This window comes from Drosophila suzukii (assembly GCF_043229965.1).
Source record: "Drosophila suzukii chromosome 2 unlocalized genomic scaffold, CBGP_Dsuzu_IsoJpt1.0 scf_2c, whole genome shotgun sequence".
Classification (NCBI taxonomy): Eukaryota; Metazoa; Arthropoda; class Insecta; order Diptera; family Drosophilidae; genus Drosophila; species Drosophila suzukii.
The window spans coordinates 30,884,698-30,898,188 of record NW_027255896.1 but is presented as its reverse complement, the minus strand read 5'-3'; the positions used below and the strand labels follow the sequence as shown (position 1 = coordinate 30,898,188).

Genomic DNA, 13,491 nt, shown 5'->3' with positions numbered 1-13,491 from the left:
TGGGCACTACCAAATTTCAAATTTGGGCGAAGATTCTGGTTCTGCTGTAGGTGGAACTTGAAGAAGAATAATTTCGATTTTAGGATTTTCAGTACATTCTTGTTCAACAAAATCCTCATATTGGTTATCTTCTTCAAAATTGTCAAGGAACCTTACATCTCGGCTTTTGTAAGTCTTCCTTTCAGCTGGACACCAAAGTCGATATCCTTTTGTTAGCGGCTCGTACCCTATAAATATACATTTTTACGGTTCCAAATACTTTTAGATATGTGAGCGTTGGTTTCTTTCCAGTCCACAAGTTGTATGGTATTTCGCCATTTAGGCTCCGGGTCGTGACTCTGTTTATGACGTGGTTCGCAGTTAGAATAGATTCTGCCCAGAAACTTGGAGGTAATCCGCTCTGAAGCATCATGCACCGACCCATCTCAACTAAAGTTCGGTTTTAGCGTTCGGCAACTCCATTTTGTTACGGCGTGTAGTCGTTTGTAAGTTCATGCTTAATGCCCTTTTCTTTGAGAAAAGTGGAAAACTCGGTCTTTACGTATTCCTTACCATTGTCTGTACGCAGCGTTTTGATTTTTCTGCCAGTTTGATTTTCGACGAGGTGCATATACTCTTTGAACTTTTCTATGACTTCGCTTTTCTGTTTTAGAAAATATATTTCGCACCACCTGGTTTTATCGTCGATGAATGTTACGAAGTATCTGGAACTTCCGTGCGACTTGACCCGCATTGGTCCACAAACGTCTGAGTGTACTAACTCTAGTAGATCACTTGATTTTGAGTCCGACTTCGTGAATGGTTTTTTCGATTGCTTCCCCTGAATGCAAATTTCACAGCTTTTCATGTTCTCGTTAAGATTCAGTTTTATGCCAATCACTTTTTCGTTTCGAATCATACTTTTTAAGTCAACTTCGTTTATGTGTCCCGATACTTCATGCCATTTCTGTAGGTCACTGTCCTCGCATACGGTACTCACTGTGTTGCATTTTTCACGGCATTGATTTATGAACTACAGATTGGATTTACGAGATGCTGTTGCGATCCTTTTACCAGTCTGTGCGTCAGATATAACGGCACCGTCTCGACGAAAAGTGACTTCAAAACCGTGATCTGTAATTTTTGACCCTGACATTAAATTTGCCCGAAGTTGTGAATCTGAATCGAGACACGACTGTCCTTCGTCTGCAAACACCTACATGGCGACCGCACTGTTGCTTTTCGGTTCGCTTTTGCATTCACGCTGTTTTTGATTGCCTCCCTTACAATCTTTGGCCTTGTGCCCTATTTTCTCGCAATTGAAGCACTTGAATTTAAAGTTTGTATTTGCATTTGGAGGGAATTTATAATTTTTCCGCGTAAACATGGCATCGTGAACCAATTCAATGTTGTCTTTTTACGCGCCTCATATTCTTCCATCATTTTGGTTTTCAACACTTCTGGCTCAGGTATATTGTCCTGTGTTTCAATGGCGACTCTAAAGTGTTCGTATTCCTCAGGAACACTGTACAGCAGCTGGATCGTCACGAGATCATCCATTACTTGCATGTCCATTTCACGATTTGTCAAGATTGACAAAAACCTTTGCAAGGGACTGTGCATATCGTCTCCATTTTTCATTTTTTGCAATATAAGCGATTTCAACAAATGTGCCTTATGCGCTGGACCTTTTGACTGGTATATGCTTTCTAGTTTTTCCCATAACTGTCTCGATGATTCGCAGTTCATTGAACATTTATGTCCCACTCCAAGGCTTTTTCTTGGGAATCTGTTGGCCCACTAGACTGACCACTCACGTATTTCCACACATCGTTCTTAATTAAAAGAGCTAGGATTTGTATTTTCCACGTATCATAATTTTCCCTTCCGAGGGGATCTATTTTAATGTTTGCGAAACTCATTTTTTATTTGTGTCCTACGATTTTTTCTGTTTCATTGTTCCCGAAAGTTTTTGTGGCGTCTTTATCCGTCTTTGCCTATTTCTATTCTTCGTCGTTGCAAATTATTGTTAAATAAATTTTCAGTTTCGTTTTTCTGATACAATCAATTTGGTGTTTCACAAATTATCCACTTTATTTTTACTTGCGCTTAAACGAGCAGCTTAAGCGTTCTGGGATCATAACCTGATGTAAATCAGACGAGGGATCGAATAGTAAGATTATAATATATATATACTTTATTCAGTAATACACGCGACACAACCGCTGGTGGCAAAGACTTAGAGAACTACACGATTAGGGATGAGTACAATGAGTTCTTATCGATGTATGTAAACTTAAATTTGGTATATTTTAACAATATCAAAGTAGACAGAAATCCTACGCAGGAGAAAATGAAATGAAGTTGCCTAGGCAATCTATAGAAAAAGCTTCAAAGCCCAACGTATTCGGAGTCATCAATAATTACGAAGAACGTAAAGAAGTAACCTTGCACGTAACCTGTTTCTTCAAACATGGAAAACAAATTACTGCAAGATATAATGTTAGCGATTTATTCACCAATGGAATTCTTGACTTAGGTCAGTTCTTCCAAAGGCTTGAAAAGCAAGCCTGCATATATTAAATCAGCCAATTAAAATTGGCACCGTGGGAAAAAATCTTTGAACAAGTTTCAATAGATGATTTTAAAAAAATGGGCGAAAAGACACTGAAATCATTGAGAGTAGCGCTACTCAACCCGGTGACCGTAATCTATATTTCACAACGATCCAGTACAAGGAGGTCACAGTGGCATAACTAAAACCTTGGCCAAGGTCAAAAGAGATTATTATTGGAAAGGTTTGACCCGATATATTACCAAATACATAAAAAAATGTCACAAATGCCAAAAATCAAAAGTGAAAACACATACAAAGACTCCTGTGACAATCACAGACATTCCGATAAATGCTTTCGACAAAGGGATAGTAGACACAATTGGTCCACTACCAAAATCAGATAATAGTAACGAATATGCAGTCACACTTATATGTGATTTAACAAAATATTTAATTGTCATTTCAATTGCCAATAAAAGTACAAGCACTGTCGCAAAAGCTATTTTAGAATCTTTTATATTAAGGTATGGTCCAATGAAGACGTTCATTTTGGACATGGGATCCGAATATACAAATTCAATTTTAAACGACTTGTGCAAATATTTAAAAAATAAAAATATAACATCCACCACCACCAGACAGTTGGAACAGTAGAGAGAAGTCACAGAGTCCTGAACGGTTGCAGTCTTTAATAACCTCTCATCATTTGGCGCATAATGCCATCTCTATCTTATGTAACAGAAATCCTATATATATATACTTTTTTTCGTTTCTGGCAACGCTGCTACGACGGCGTCTTTTTGTGGAATTCGTATCAGTATCAAAGAGGCTTCGCAACTGGCAAGAATAAAAATTACATACAGTCCACACATCCAAGTCGTTTATATTTCTAACCATATTGCTGGTCCATCGTTCCGGATTCTTGGAAAGTTTTGGAGTGCTTTGATTCTCATAGTAATTGATTGCAATGGAACAATTAAAATCATTAGTGAAAAGCCGTGCCAGACTTAAGTCCAACATAACACGTGTCTTGGCATGGGCTGAACAAACGGAGATAGCTACACACACAGAGATCGTCACACGGATAGAGCTTCTAAATGAAGTTTGGATGGAGTTCAACCAGTTTAGCGATTGCATTGCGCTTCACGAGGAAGTGGAAGGCTATGTCGATCCGGAGATCGACAATGCGGTCTACGAAGAAAAATACCTAAGGGCAAGCGCTATTCTCAAGGAAAGGAGTAATGATCTACAACCGGGGACATCTCCAAGCAGTGCGAGTGGCAGCAACGGGCTACATTCAAACAATGATGCAATCTTAAACTTGCTGCAACAAAACCAACAACTATTGGAGCGACTTGCTGTAAGTCAGAGCATACCGAACAGGCCTGATCATGTTGGTGATGACGTCACATTAGCGAGTTCTCGGAACTCGGTACTCATAGCGAATTCAAATCTGAGCGAATTGCCTAAAATTCAAATCAAACGGTTCTTTGGCAACTATACAGAGAGACCATCCTTTCAAGACATATATGAAAGCACAATTTATAACAAACGGCATTTGTCCAACACCCAGAAGTTCCATCACTTAAAAACACTTCTCGTTGATGAAGCTGCCAACTTGGTTCGACACTTGGCAATTACGGGCACGGCTTACAACGCTGCATGGGAACGTCTTAAGGAAAGATACAATCGTCCATGGCACATTGTAAACTCGTTTTTGGAACAGTTTATGAGCCTGCCAGCAACTACAAGGATCGATGCAACTGTTCTATGGAAGGTTTCGGATGGAGCAAACGAAATTATTCGTGGATTGGATATGGTGAATCAGACCGGACGCGATTGTTGGATCATCTATCTAGCCCTAGAGAAACTTGACGCTGACACACGGCGCAGGTGGGTTGAGCGCAGGATGGAGACAGATTCACCCACTCTAGAGGAGCTCTTCAAGTTTCTCGGTTCTCGCTGCGAGGAACTGGAGCTGAGTAAAAGGGAGCTTGCGACTGGAAGCAATACAACAAAACATCCTGAAAAACGAAAAAGAATCACACAATCGATGGTTGCGGTTGAAAGTAGTGGCTGCACCAAATGTAGTTCTACAGAACACACTCTATATGGCTGCCAGCCGTTTCTGGATATGTCTGGACTGCAGAGGCGATCATTTGTGAAGGAGAAATCACTATGCTACAACTGCTTGCGACCTGGTCATGGGGTCAACAGGTGCAAGTCAACATACAAGTAATCACTCTCTTCTTCATATGCAACCGAATCCACAGGCTAGTGGGAATCTTGCCCAGATAGCGGAGGGTGACGAGCAAAACTTAAGCGCGTCTAACACAAACTCAGTGACACTCAGTCATTTGGCCCAAGGAGCGGGCACCCCAAAGGTTGTATGAGCACAAGGCACTGCAAAATCTACACATCTAACGGAATTCAAACGAAGCATATTACCAACTGCTATGGTGTATGTTAAAAACGCAAAAGATGACCACGTAACATGCCGTCTTCTATTAGACACAGGATCAGAGCTGTCTTATGTATCTGAGCGTTGCATCCAAGCTCTCGGATTGACACGGTCGGCATCACCCATTTTGGTTACAGGAATCTCTTCGGTAAAAGCAGACACGACAAGGGGATGCAGCACGCTGCAAATTAAGTCTCGCATATCCGATGATCGTTTGGTTGTCTATGCCCACGTGCTAGGCAGAATCACCTCATCTCTGGAACGCCAAAATATCGACGCATCGACACTCGAGGAATTTAAGGATATGCAGCTGGCGCATACACATATATACTATTTGTTTATTTATTTATTTATTTATTTCATTTCGCCAACGGAATTCCTGTACTGGCTACTTGAACATTTCAACAACTTATCTTACGTACTAAAATTTACAAAATAATTGACTAACCTATGCTTAAGAATTGATTTACTTGAGAAGTAGTCCAATTTCATATCAATTGGAAGTGCGTTAGACTCATATAAGGCCCTATAGAGGGGCTCGTTTTTGGAATAATTTGTCCGCCGCAGCTCGAGGAAAAAGGGATCAAAATTCCGAAGTTGCCTAGGCGGGGCGTGAAAACCAACTTTCGATAGCAGTTCTGGACAGTCGATACTACCATCCAACAAATCAGAGATGAAGCAAATGGCGAGGATACTTTTACGATGCTCAAGGGATGGTAGGTGAACAAGCCTACATTGCTGGTGGTATGAAGGGGTAGGGTCTAAAAACCTTAGCGGCAACAACGCGAATTTCAAAAACTGTTTCTGTAGACGTTCTATTCTGTTTCCATGAGTGGTAGTGAAGGGATTCCAAATAAGAGACGCATGTTCTAATTTAGATCGGACAAATGCAAAATAAAGCGCAAGTCTGGTGTAGGGATCCGTGAATAGCGATGCGTTCCGTTCCACAAATCCAAACATAGCATAGGCCCTGGGCATGATGTAATCGAAGTGTGCTGCAAACTTAAATTTTGAGTCAAACAACACTCCTAGATCCAAGGATTCCCGCTGCAGTTGTAGAGATTGACCATTGATATTGTAAGATGTGACGATATTGTATGCGGATTTACTGTAAGTGACATAGAAGCACTTGCTTATGTTAAGAGGGACCGAATTTCGGCTACACCAAGAGCTCAAGGAAACTAAGTCATGTTGAAACAATTGAGAGTCTGTCGCTAATTTAATAGACTTAAACATTTTTAAATCATTTGCATGCAGGAGACACTCTAAAGATAGACAGAACCTCACATCATTGATGAAAATGATGAAAAGCAGAGGTCACATAGCACTCCCCTGAGGGAGGCCAGAGGTTAGGAATCCGAGAATTTTCCATTAATATTAACTCTATAAAGTCGATGGTGTAAATATGATTTTATCCAATTTAGTAGTGCCGAATGTTTACCCAAGCGGGCCAGTTTTGCCAGTAGGGCACTGTGGCTAACTTTGTCAAAGGCTTTCGCAAAATCAGTGTAAATAGCATCAACCTGATATCGCATATTAAAGGCATGAATGCAATAGTTGCTGAAAACGGCAAGATTAGTCGTAGTTGACCGACCTGCAACAAAACCATGCTGAGAAGTGCTTATATATGTTTTTACAAGAAATGATAATTTATGGGCAACAATGCATTCGAAGAGTTTAGCGATATTACTGATCTTTGCTATAGGCCTGTATTTGGCAATGTTATTCTTCGGCCCTGATTTTAAAATTGGAGTCACGGATGCGACCTTCCATCTATCCGCAAAGTGTCCACTAGAAAGTGATTTATCAAACAGAATTTTTAGTGGAACGCTTAGCACCTCTATACAGTGTTTCAGAAAGTAGGCCGGAATCCCATCACAGTCTGGAGTGTACGATTCATCCACATCTTCCACAGCTCTATGAACATTCTCTTCTAGCACGGTTAAACTACCTAAATTCAGTAGAGGAGTGATTGCATTAAAGGTTTAAGAATCATTCCAGGCTGCTGTTGGCTCAAAATTAGCTTTAAAATAAGAGGGAAAGAAATTTGCAGTTTCTGTATTTGAATGGGAAGATAAATTCCCTAGGAACATAGCAGATGGAACTGAAGAAGCACTTTTCTTTGAATTGATGAATCGCCAAAAAGAGTTGGGATTACTTTTTAGGCCGTTCTCAACACTCGCTATATACTGATTGTAAAGAAATTTATTTAGAAATTCAAATTCTCGTTTGTGCTGCAAGTGTCTATTCCAATCACCTGGACCTGTGTAACTAAAAACCTTTTATAGAATTTATTTCGAAGATTTTTAAGCTTTTTCAAACCTTTCGTATACCATGGCAACTTAAACGAATTGTGGACCCTTTCTCGAGCATTGTTCTTAATGATGTTTAAAATAACAACTAAAAATGTGTCATAACACGACTCCAAACTGACATGTGATAAAACTGACTCCCAGTTAATGGCAGAGATCTCATTTCTGGTGGCACAAAGGCTGGTTTCATTGAAAATAAATCTAGGTGAATATTCAGATGAAGGCGCAAAACTGTAAAAGTTTATAACTAGTGGCAATGGTCTATGATGGATATCACAATTGCTTATAGGTGAACTACATTGGACTAAAGAAAAGTTAATATCAGCGCTAAGGAATACTAAGTCTAAAATTGTATCTAAGTTATTGAATATATTATTGACTTGTATTAAGCCCATACTGAAAATATCATCGATGAAAAGAATCTCGTGTGGTTGATGTATGTTGCTTGGCAGTGAAGAGTGATGCTCCGGATCCTGAGACCAAACGAGGGATGATAGATTAAAGTCTCCAATCACACAGATATGTTGATGGTCCTGCAGATTATTGTAGATGTCGGTAATGTTTTCCAGATGAGCCTTGTAAAGTTTATATGAACCATTCGGTGGTATGTATGACACCACAATTTGCAGCGATTCCGATTCTCCAATTATCGACACCGCAACTTGATCAAGAAGGGTATCTTCAATGAGAAGTCCAATTGACAAGCAGCGCAAATTGCAGCGAACAGCAACAATTACACCACCCCTTCTAGCACAGTGGGTTTTCGTGCTATCTCTGTCTTTGAGTAAAAGTTTATGTTGAGCCAAGTTTCAACTAAAACTATAACATCAAACTCGCATTGGGATGTGGCAAGGTATACTTGCTCCGCCTTTTTCCGCATTCCGGAGATGTTTTGAAAATAAATTTTTAGTGGGGCCGTACTCACAATAGCACGATCAACAAAGTTGTTGTTGATGCTGCCATCGGGAAAAGCCACACAAAGCAGTCGATGAGAAATTCAAGCAATTTCGTAGCTTCAGAGAGGAGCGCGGTAATAAGGAAATGATACTGTGATCACGAGTATCACTCAGAGCAAATTTTGAAAGCTCCAGCCGTTGGGCTTTTGTGAGCATTAGACGAACGTAACACAATTCAGACAACGACAACTCCAGCTGACGTTGTTGTTGGTTCAATTGTGATAAGCGCACAACTCCGATGAGCGCGCTTAAAGCAGGAATCTTGATGAAGTATGATGAGAGCGGCTCTCCAAAGAGCGTTTGACGATCGTCGTCCGAAACAGACAACGACAGCTCAAGCTGATGTTGTTGTTGCTTTGATAGTGATGCATGCACATCCCCAGAGAGCGCGCTTAGAGGGAGATGAGTGATTGAATATGATGAGAGCGCCTCATCGATCAACGTTTGACGAATGTCGCGCAAAACAGACAACGACAACTCCAGCTGACGTTGTTGTTTGTTTGACGGTGATGAGCGCACAACTCCGAAGAGCGCGCATAGAGCGGGAATCTTGATGAAATATGATGAGAGCAGCTCTCCAGAGAGCGTTTGACAAACGTCGCGCGAAATAGACAACGACAAATCCAGCTGATGCCGATGTTGCTTTGATTGTGATGAGTGCACATCTCCGAAGAGAGCGCTTAGAGCGGGAATCTTAACGGAATCTGGTGACAACGCATCTCCAGTGAGCGTTTGATGAACGTTAGACAGAACAAGAAAGGAAAAATCCAGCTGATAATGTTATTGATTTGTGAGTGACGGGTGCCCAATACTTAAGAGTGCACTGGGAGCGGCGTATGAGAGTGTAATGGTAGCAGTTAGCGATATCGAAACCAACGGACGTTGACGTTGCGAATAAGTAGCATAAAAATGAGGAAGAGGATCATAAAAATTTGCCATAGTCAAATCGACACCAGAGGCGCCGATTATTGGGGGTTTTTTGATTCCGATGTATGATGATTGTGCAAATCCAGAACGTTCCCATCAACAATCGGCCTATCCCTGTGGATGAATCGACTGATCTCTTGATTGGATTGGGCCAGAAAGCATCACTAAACACAGTCTGAAAGTGCTGCTCAGGTATTCCTAATTTAAAATTGTCGAATTCCAGTGTAGCAACATCTACACCATTTTTGACTAAAGGCTTGCAAATTAAGGTGGCGGTATCCACACCTAGCTTATTTGCAACATATTCACACACAGAATCAGATTTTACGTGCGCTCTGAATCTACCAATATGAAGGAATTTATTGCTCGGCACAACTTCGAGAAGTTCACAATTAGGAGCTTGACCAACTATTTGCCTCTTGTTCCTGTTATTCTTTGCATGGTTCCTGGCGGCAGTAGAAACTGGTGCGGGAGGTATCAGGTCTGCATGGTTGGCTTGACGACCAATTGAAGAAGGTGGAGCCAATGGTTTCACCACTTTTTTACGCTGACTGACATTGGTAGAATTGGGAAAAGCCTTCAGAAACTTTGAATTTAAATCCATGTATAGACTCTTCAGGTCATGAAGTTCTTCCATTACTTCATCGATTTTGGAGTATGAATCATTACCCACAACACAGCGATCACACTGCCAGAGTAGATTCGGCATATTTGTTAATAATCTAATAGCATCCTCCGGGAGATCAACACATGCAGTGAGAAAAGTACGACGACAAAGCGATGAGCAACGAACCGCCTCAAAACCGCGAAGCTGCGATGCTGTAACTTCAGCATTGCACTCGGAGCACGAATAAGAATTCATAGCGAAAAGAAAACACGTCTGACTACAACGAATGCTAATCAGAGACTGAAGCGAACACTTATGGTCAGTGTTCACAGGACGAAAGATGTACGACAACAAAGGTAATCGTATTGCTATTTCGTCGGTATTCGGATGGGTAATCACTTCACTCATCACATCGAACGCAAGCAACGCTATTGCACTAACCACAAAAAACACAATAGGAACCGGAAGACGAACAGGCCGAGAAGCACTTTCTCGCCACCCACAGTCGCGATGAAAAGGGAAAGTATGTCGTTGAGCTTCCATTCAACACGGAAAGTCCTGAGTTCGGAGAAACTCTACATGGAGCTCTCAAACGTTTCATATACCTTATGCGGGAGTATATCAGTCTGGGGCACATGCGTAAGTTGCCGCCAGAGGAAATCGCTACTGGGAAAAAAAAGCACAGAAACTACCAGAAGATCGTTTGGAGAGAGGATCCATCCGATCCGATCAATCATTTCCAATTGTGCACTGTAACCTACGGAACGTCATGTGCACCATTCCTTGCGGTACGAGTGCTGGAACAACTCGCTGTGGATCATAAGAGGAATACCCGAATGCTTCAAAAATCTTACTAGAGGATTTTTATGTCCTCCAGTAGGATTTTTATGTCAATAATGTTCTTACTGGGTCAAACAATGAGGATGAACTACGTCGAAACCGAGACGAGTTTAGTCAGCTGATGTCGTGCGCAAATCTTGAACTCGGGAAATGGGTATTCAATACCTTCTTCATACAAACGGATGATACCGACGCACAATCGTCGCCAGTTAAGGTTCTCGGACTATACTGGCATCCTGGAAAAGACACTCTAACGTACAACATAGGTCTAGCGGCATCTCCTGACTGCACAAAGAGACAAGTCTTGTCCGACGTCTCCAGGATATTTGGTCCTCTCGGACTCTTGGCACCAATTGTAATCCAATTTAAGATTATCTTCCAAAAACTCTGACTCTTAAACTTAGATTGATATGACCCGCTCCCAACCAAACTAGCGGACAACTGGCTGAAATGGAGAGCAGATCTAGACACTCTACAAAAATTCCAGTTACCACGCTTCGTTTCCAACGACGCAGACAATATCGAGCTTCACGGATTTTCGGATGCCTCAACCAAGTCATATGCTGCTGTGGTGTACAACAGAGTTACAAATGACGACGGATCCATCTCGGTGTCCCTTGTGGCTGCGAAGACAAGGGTGGCGCCACTGAAACAGCAATCCTTGCCACGCCTGGAGCTTTGCGCAGCACTTCTTCTAAGCCAACTCATTCGTTCGTCCACTTCTGGATTACGCCACAAGAACATAACTGTTTTTGCCTGTCCGACTCCTCTCCTGGTTATCCTATGCACCAGCCCAACTAAAGACTTTTGTTGGAAACAGAACCTCGGAAATCCTCGACACTGTTCCAAGGAAGGGCTGGCGGCACGTAGACTCCAAATCAAACCCAGCTGACTGTGCTTCCAGGGGTCTGATGGCTGCTGACCTCATCGACTTCCATTTGTGGTGGAATGGACCTTTGTGGCTTCGGGACAAGGATAAATACCTGGTAAAGTTGAGCGATTCACGTTTTGGTTTATCTCTTTCAGACAAACGCATTCAAGGAGAAGTCAAGTCAAGATGTTTGGCTACAGTGGCTGTTGCAACTCAGGTTCATCCACTCGCTGAGCTGATCGCATGAGTTTCTTCTTGGCTCAAGCTCGTTCACATTGTCGCCTATGTGAAGCGATTCATTCAACGCACACTAAGCCCGTCCTGCGATAGAGTCTCAAGAGCTCTTACATTTGAAGAGATTAAGGCAGCAAGGATCATTTGTATAAAACACGCGCAGCATTGATTCCACGAGGACTATCAATTGCTCCTTGCTAAGAAACCCCTAAGGAACCGATCGCAGCTGGTCAAACTTGCAGCAATGATAGACGAAAACGATTTGCTGAGGGTAGGCGGACGACTGCACCAATCGCAGTTGTCACAAGAGGCAAAACACCCAGTCAAAAACGCACCGAGTCTCGAAGCTGATCCTGGAACACGAGCACGTAATCTCTTTCGCAGATTAACACACGAATGTTTATCCTGCTTTCGTCAACGCTACAACACAGCCCAACAACAAATGGCTGATTTACCCAGCGTGCGTGTCACTCAAGTTTTTCCATTTGTCAATACTGGTTGCGACTATACAGGTCCAATCTTTCTGAAGGATGCCAAAGTTCGTAAGCCACGAATCAGCAAGGGCTACATTTGCCTGTTTGTCTGCATGGTCACCTCGGCCATACATCTGGAACTTGCCAAAGACCTGACAACAGAAACCTTCTTGGCTGCCTTGCGGCGCTTCATATCCCTACGTGGCAAGTGTAGGAAGATCTACAGCGACAACGGAACTAACTTTATTGGAGCTAAGCTATCCCTCAACGAAATGCAAGAATTGCTTTCATCACAACGACATAAGGACATCGTGACATCCACTCTGGCGGATGATGGAATTCAATGGGTACTAATTCCCCCAAGAGCTCCACATTGGGGAGGGAAATGGGAGTCGGTCAACGCTCACCTCACAGATGCGCACCTTGCTTGCTCAAATCAGCGCAGTGATAAATTCACGCCCCTCTGGTACACATCGGATACGAAAAACAACTACTTATCACCCGCCCACTTCTTAATTGGGCGACCGTTAACCACCGTGCCAGATCCAGACTTAAGCCACATCCCTGTGGGCCGTTTAGGATATTGGCAAAGCATCCAGGTTATGCCTCAAGGATTCTGGAAGAAATGGCATCAGGAGTACCTGACTACTCTGCAACAACGTCCGAAATGGACCACTTCAACACCCAACCTCTCGATCGATGATGTAGTTCTCGTTAAGGAGTCTAATACACCACCAGCATCTTGGCACATCGCACGGGTTATGGAAACCTATCCAGGGAAGGACAACCTCGTTCGAGCAATCAAATTGAAGACCCTAACAGGAGAGATGACCAGGCCAATCACGAAGATTGCCGTTTTGCCCAGTTCAGAAACTGTGTTTCAGGGCGGGCCGGGACGCTGCTACGACGGCGTCTTTTTATGAAATTCATATCAGTATCAAAAAGGCTTCGCAACTGGCAAGTATAAAAATTACATACAGTCCACACATCCAAGTCGTTTATATTTCTAACCAGTACATTTTATGAATACATACGCTCATACAGATCGATTAATAAATATGATTGGGACGAGCGCTTAAAAAATTTCGTATACTGCTTCAACACTACACCCTCAATGGTACATGTTTACTGTCCATATGAGTTCGTTTTTGGCAAAACATCGAATTTCCAAACATTGTATATAACATAGATGATTATGCTAAAGAGAGTAAATATAGATTAGAAATAGCACATAAGAGAGCTAGAATTATCATAGAGGAAAATAAGAGGAAAAA

At 42.1% G+C, this 13,491-nt stretch overlaps 2 protein-coding genes across 2 annotated transcripts; both read left to right on the top strand.

Moving 5' to 3' along the window:
* Window positions 1–3,644: 3,644 nt before the first annotated feature.
* LOC139354402 (uncharacterized) lies at window positions 3,645–4,775 on the top strand. Its single transcript, XM_070998630.1, has one exon. It carries the CDS (start codon window positions 3,645–3,647, stop codon window positions 4,773–4,775), a length of 1,131 nt encoding a protein of 376 aa, XP_070854731.1.
* A 5,364-nt stretch (window positions 4,776–10,139) lies between these two features.
* On the top strand, window positions 10,140–13,140 carry LOC139354401 (uncharacterized). Its single transcript, XM_070998629.1, has 3 exons — window positions 10,140–10,190; window positions 10,258–10,438; window positions 12,257–13,140. Exons 1-3 carry the CDS (start codon window positions 10,140–10,142, stop codon window positions 13,138–13,140), a joined length of 1,116 nt encoding a protein of 371 aa, XP_070854730.1.
* The last annotated feature ends 351 nt before the right edge of the window (window positions 13,141–13,491 follow it).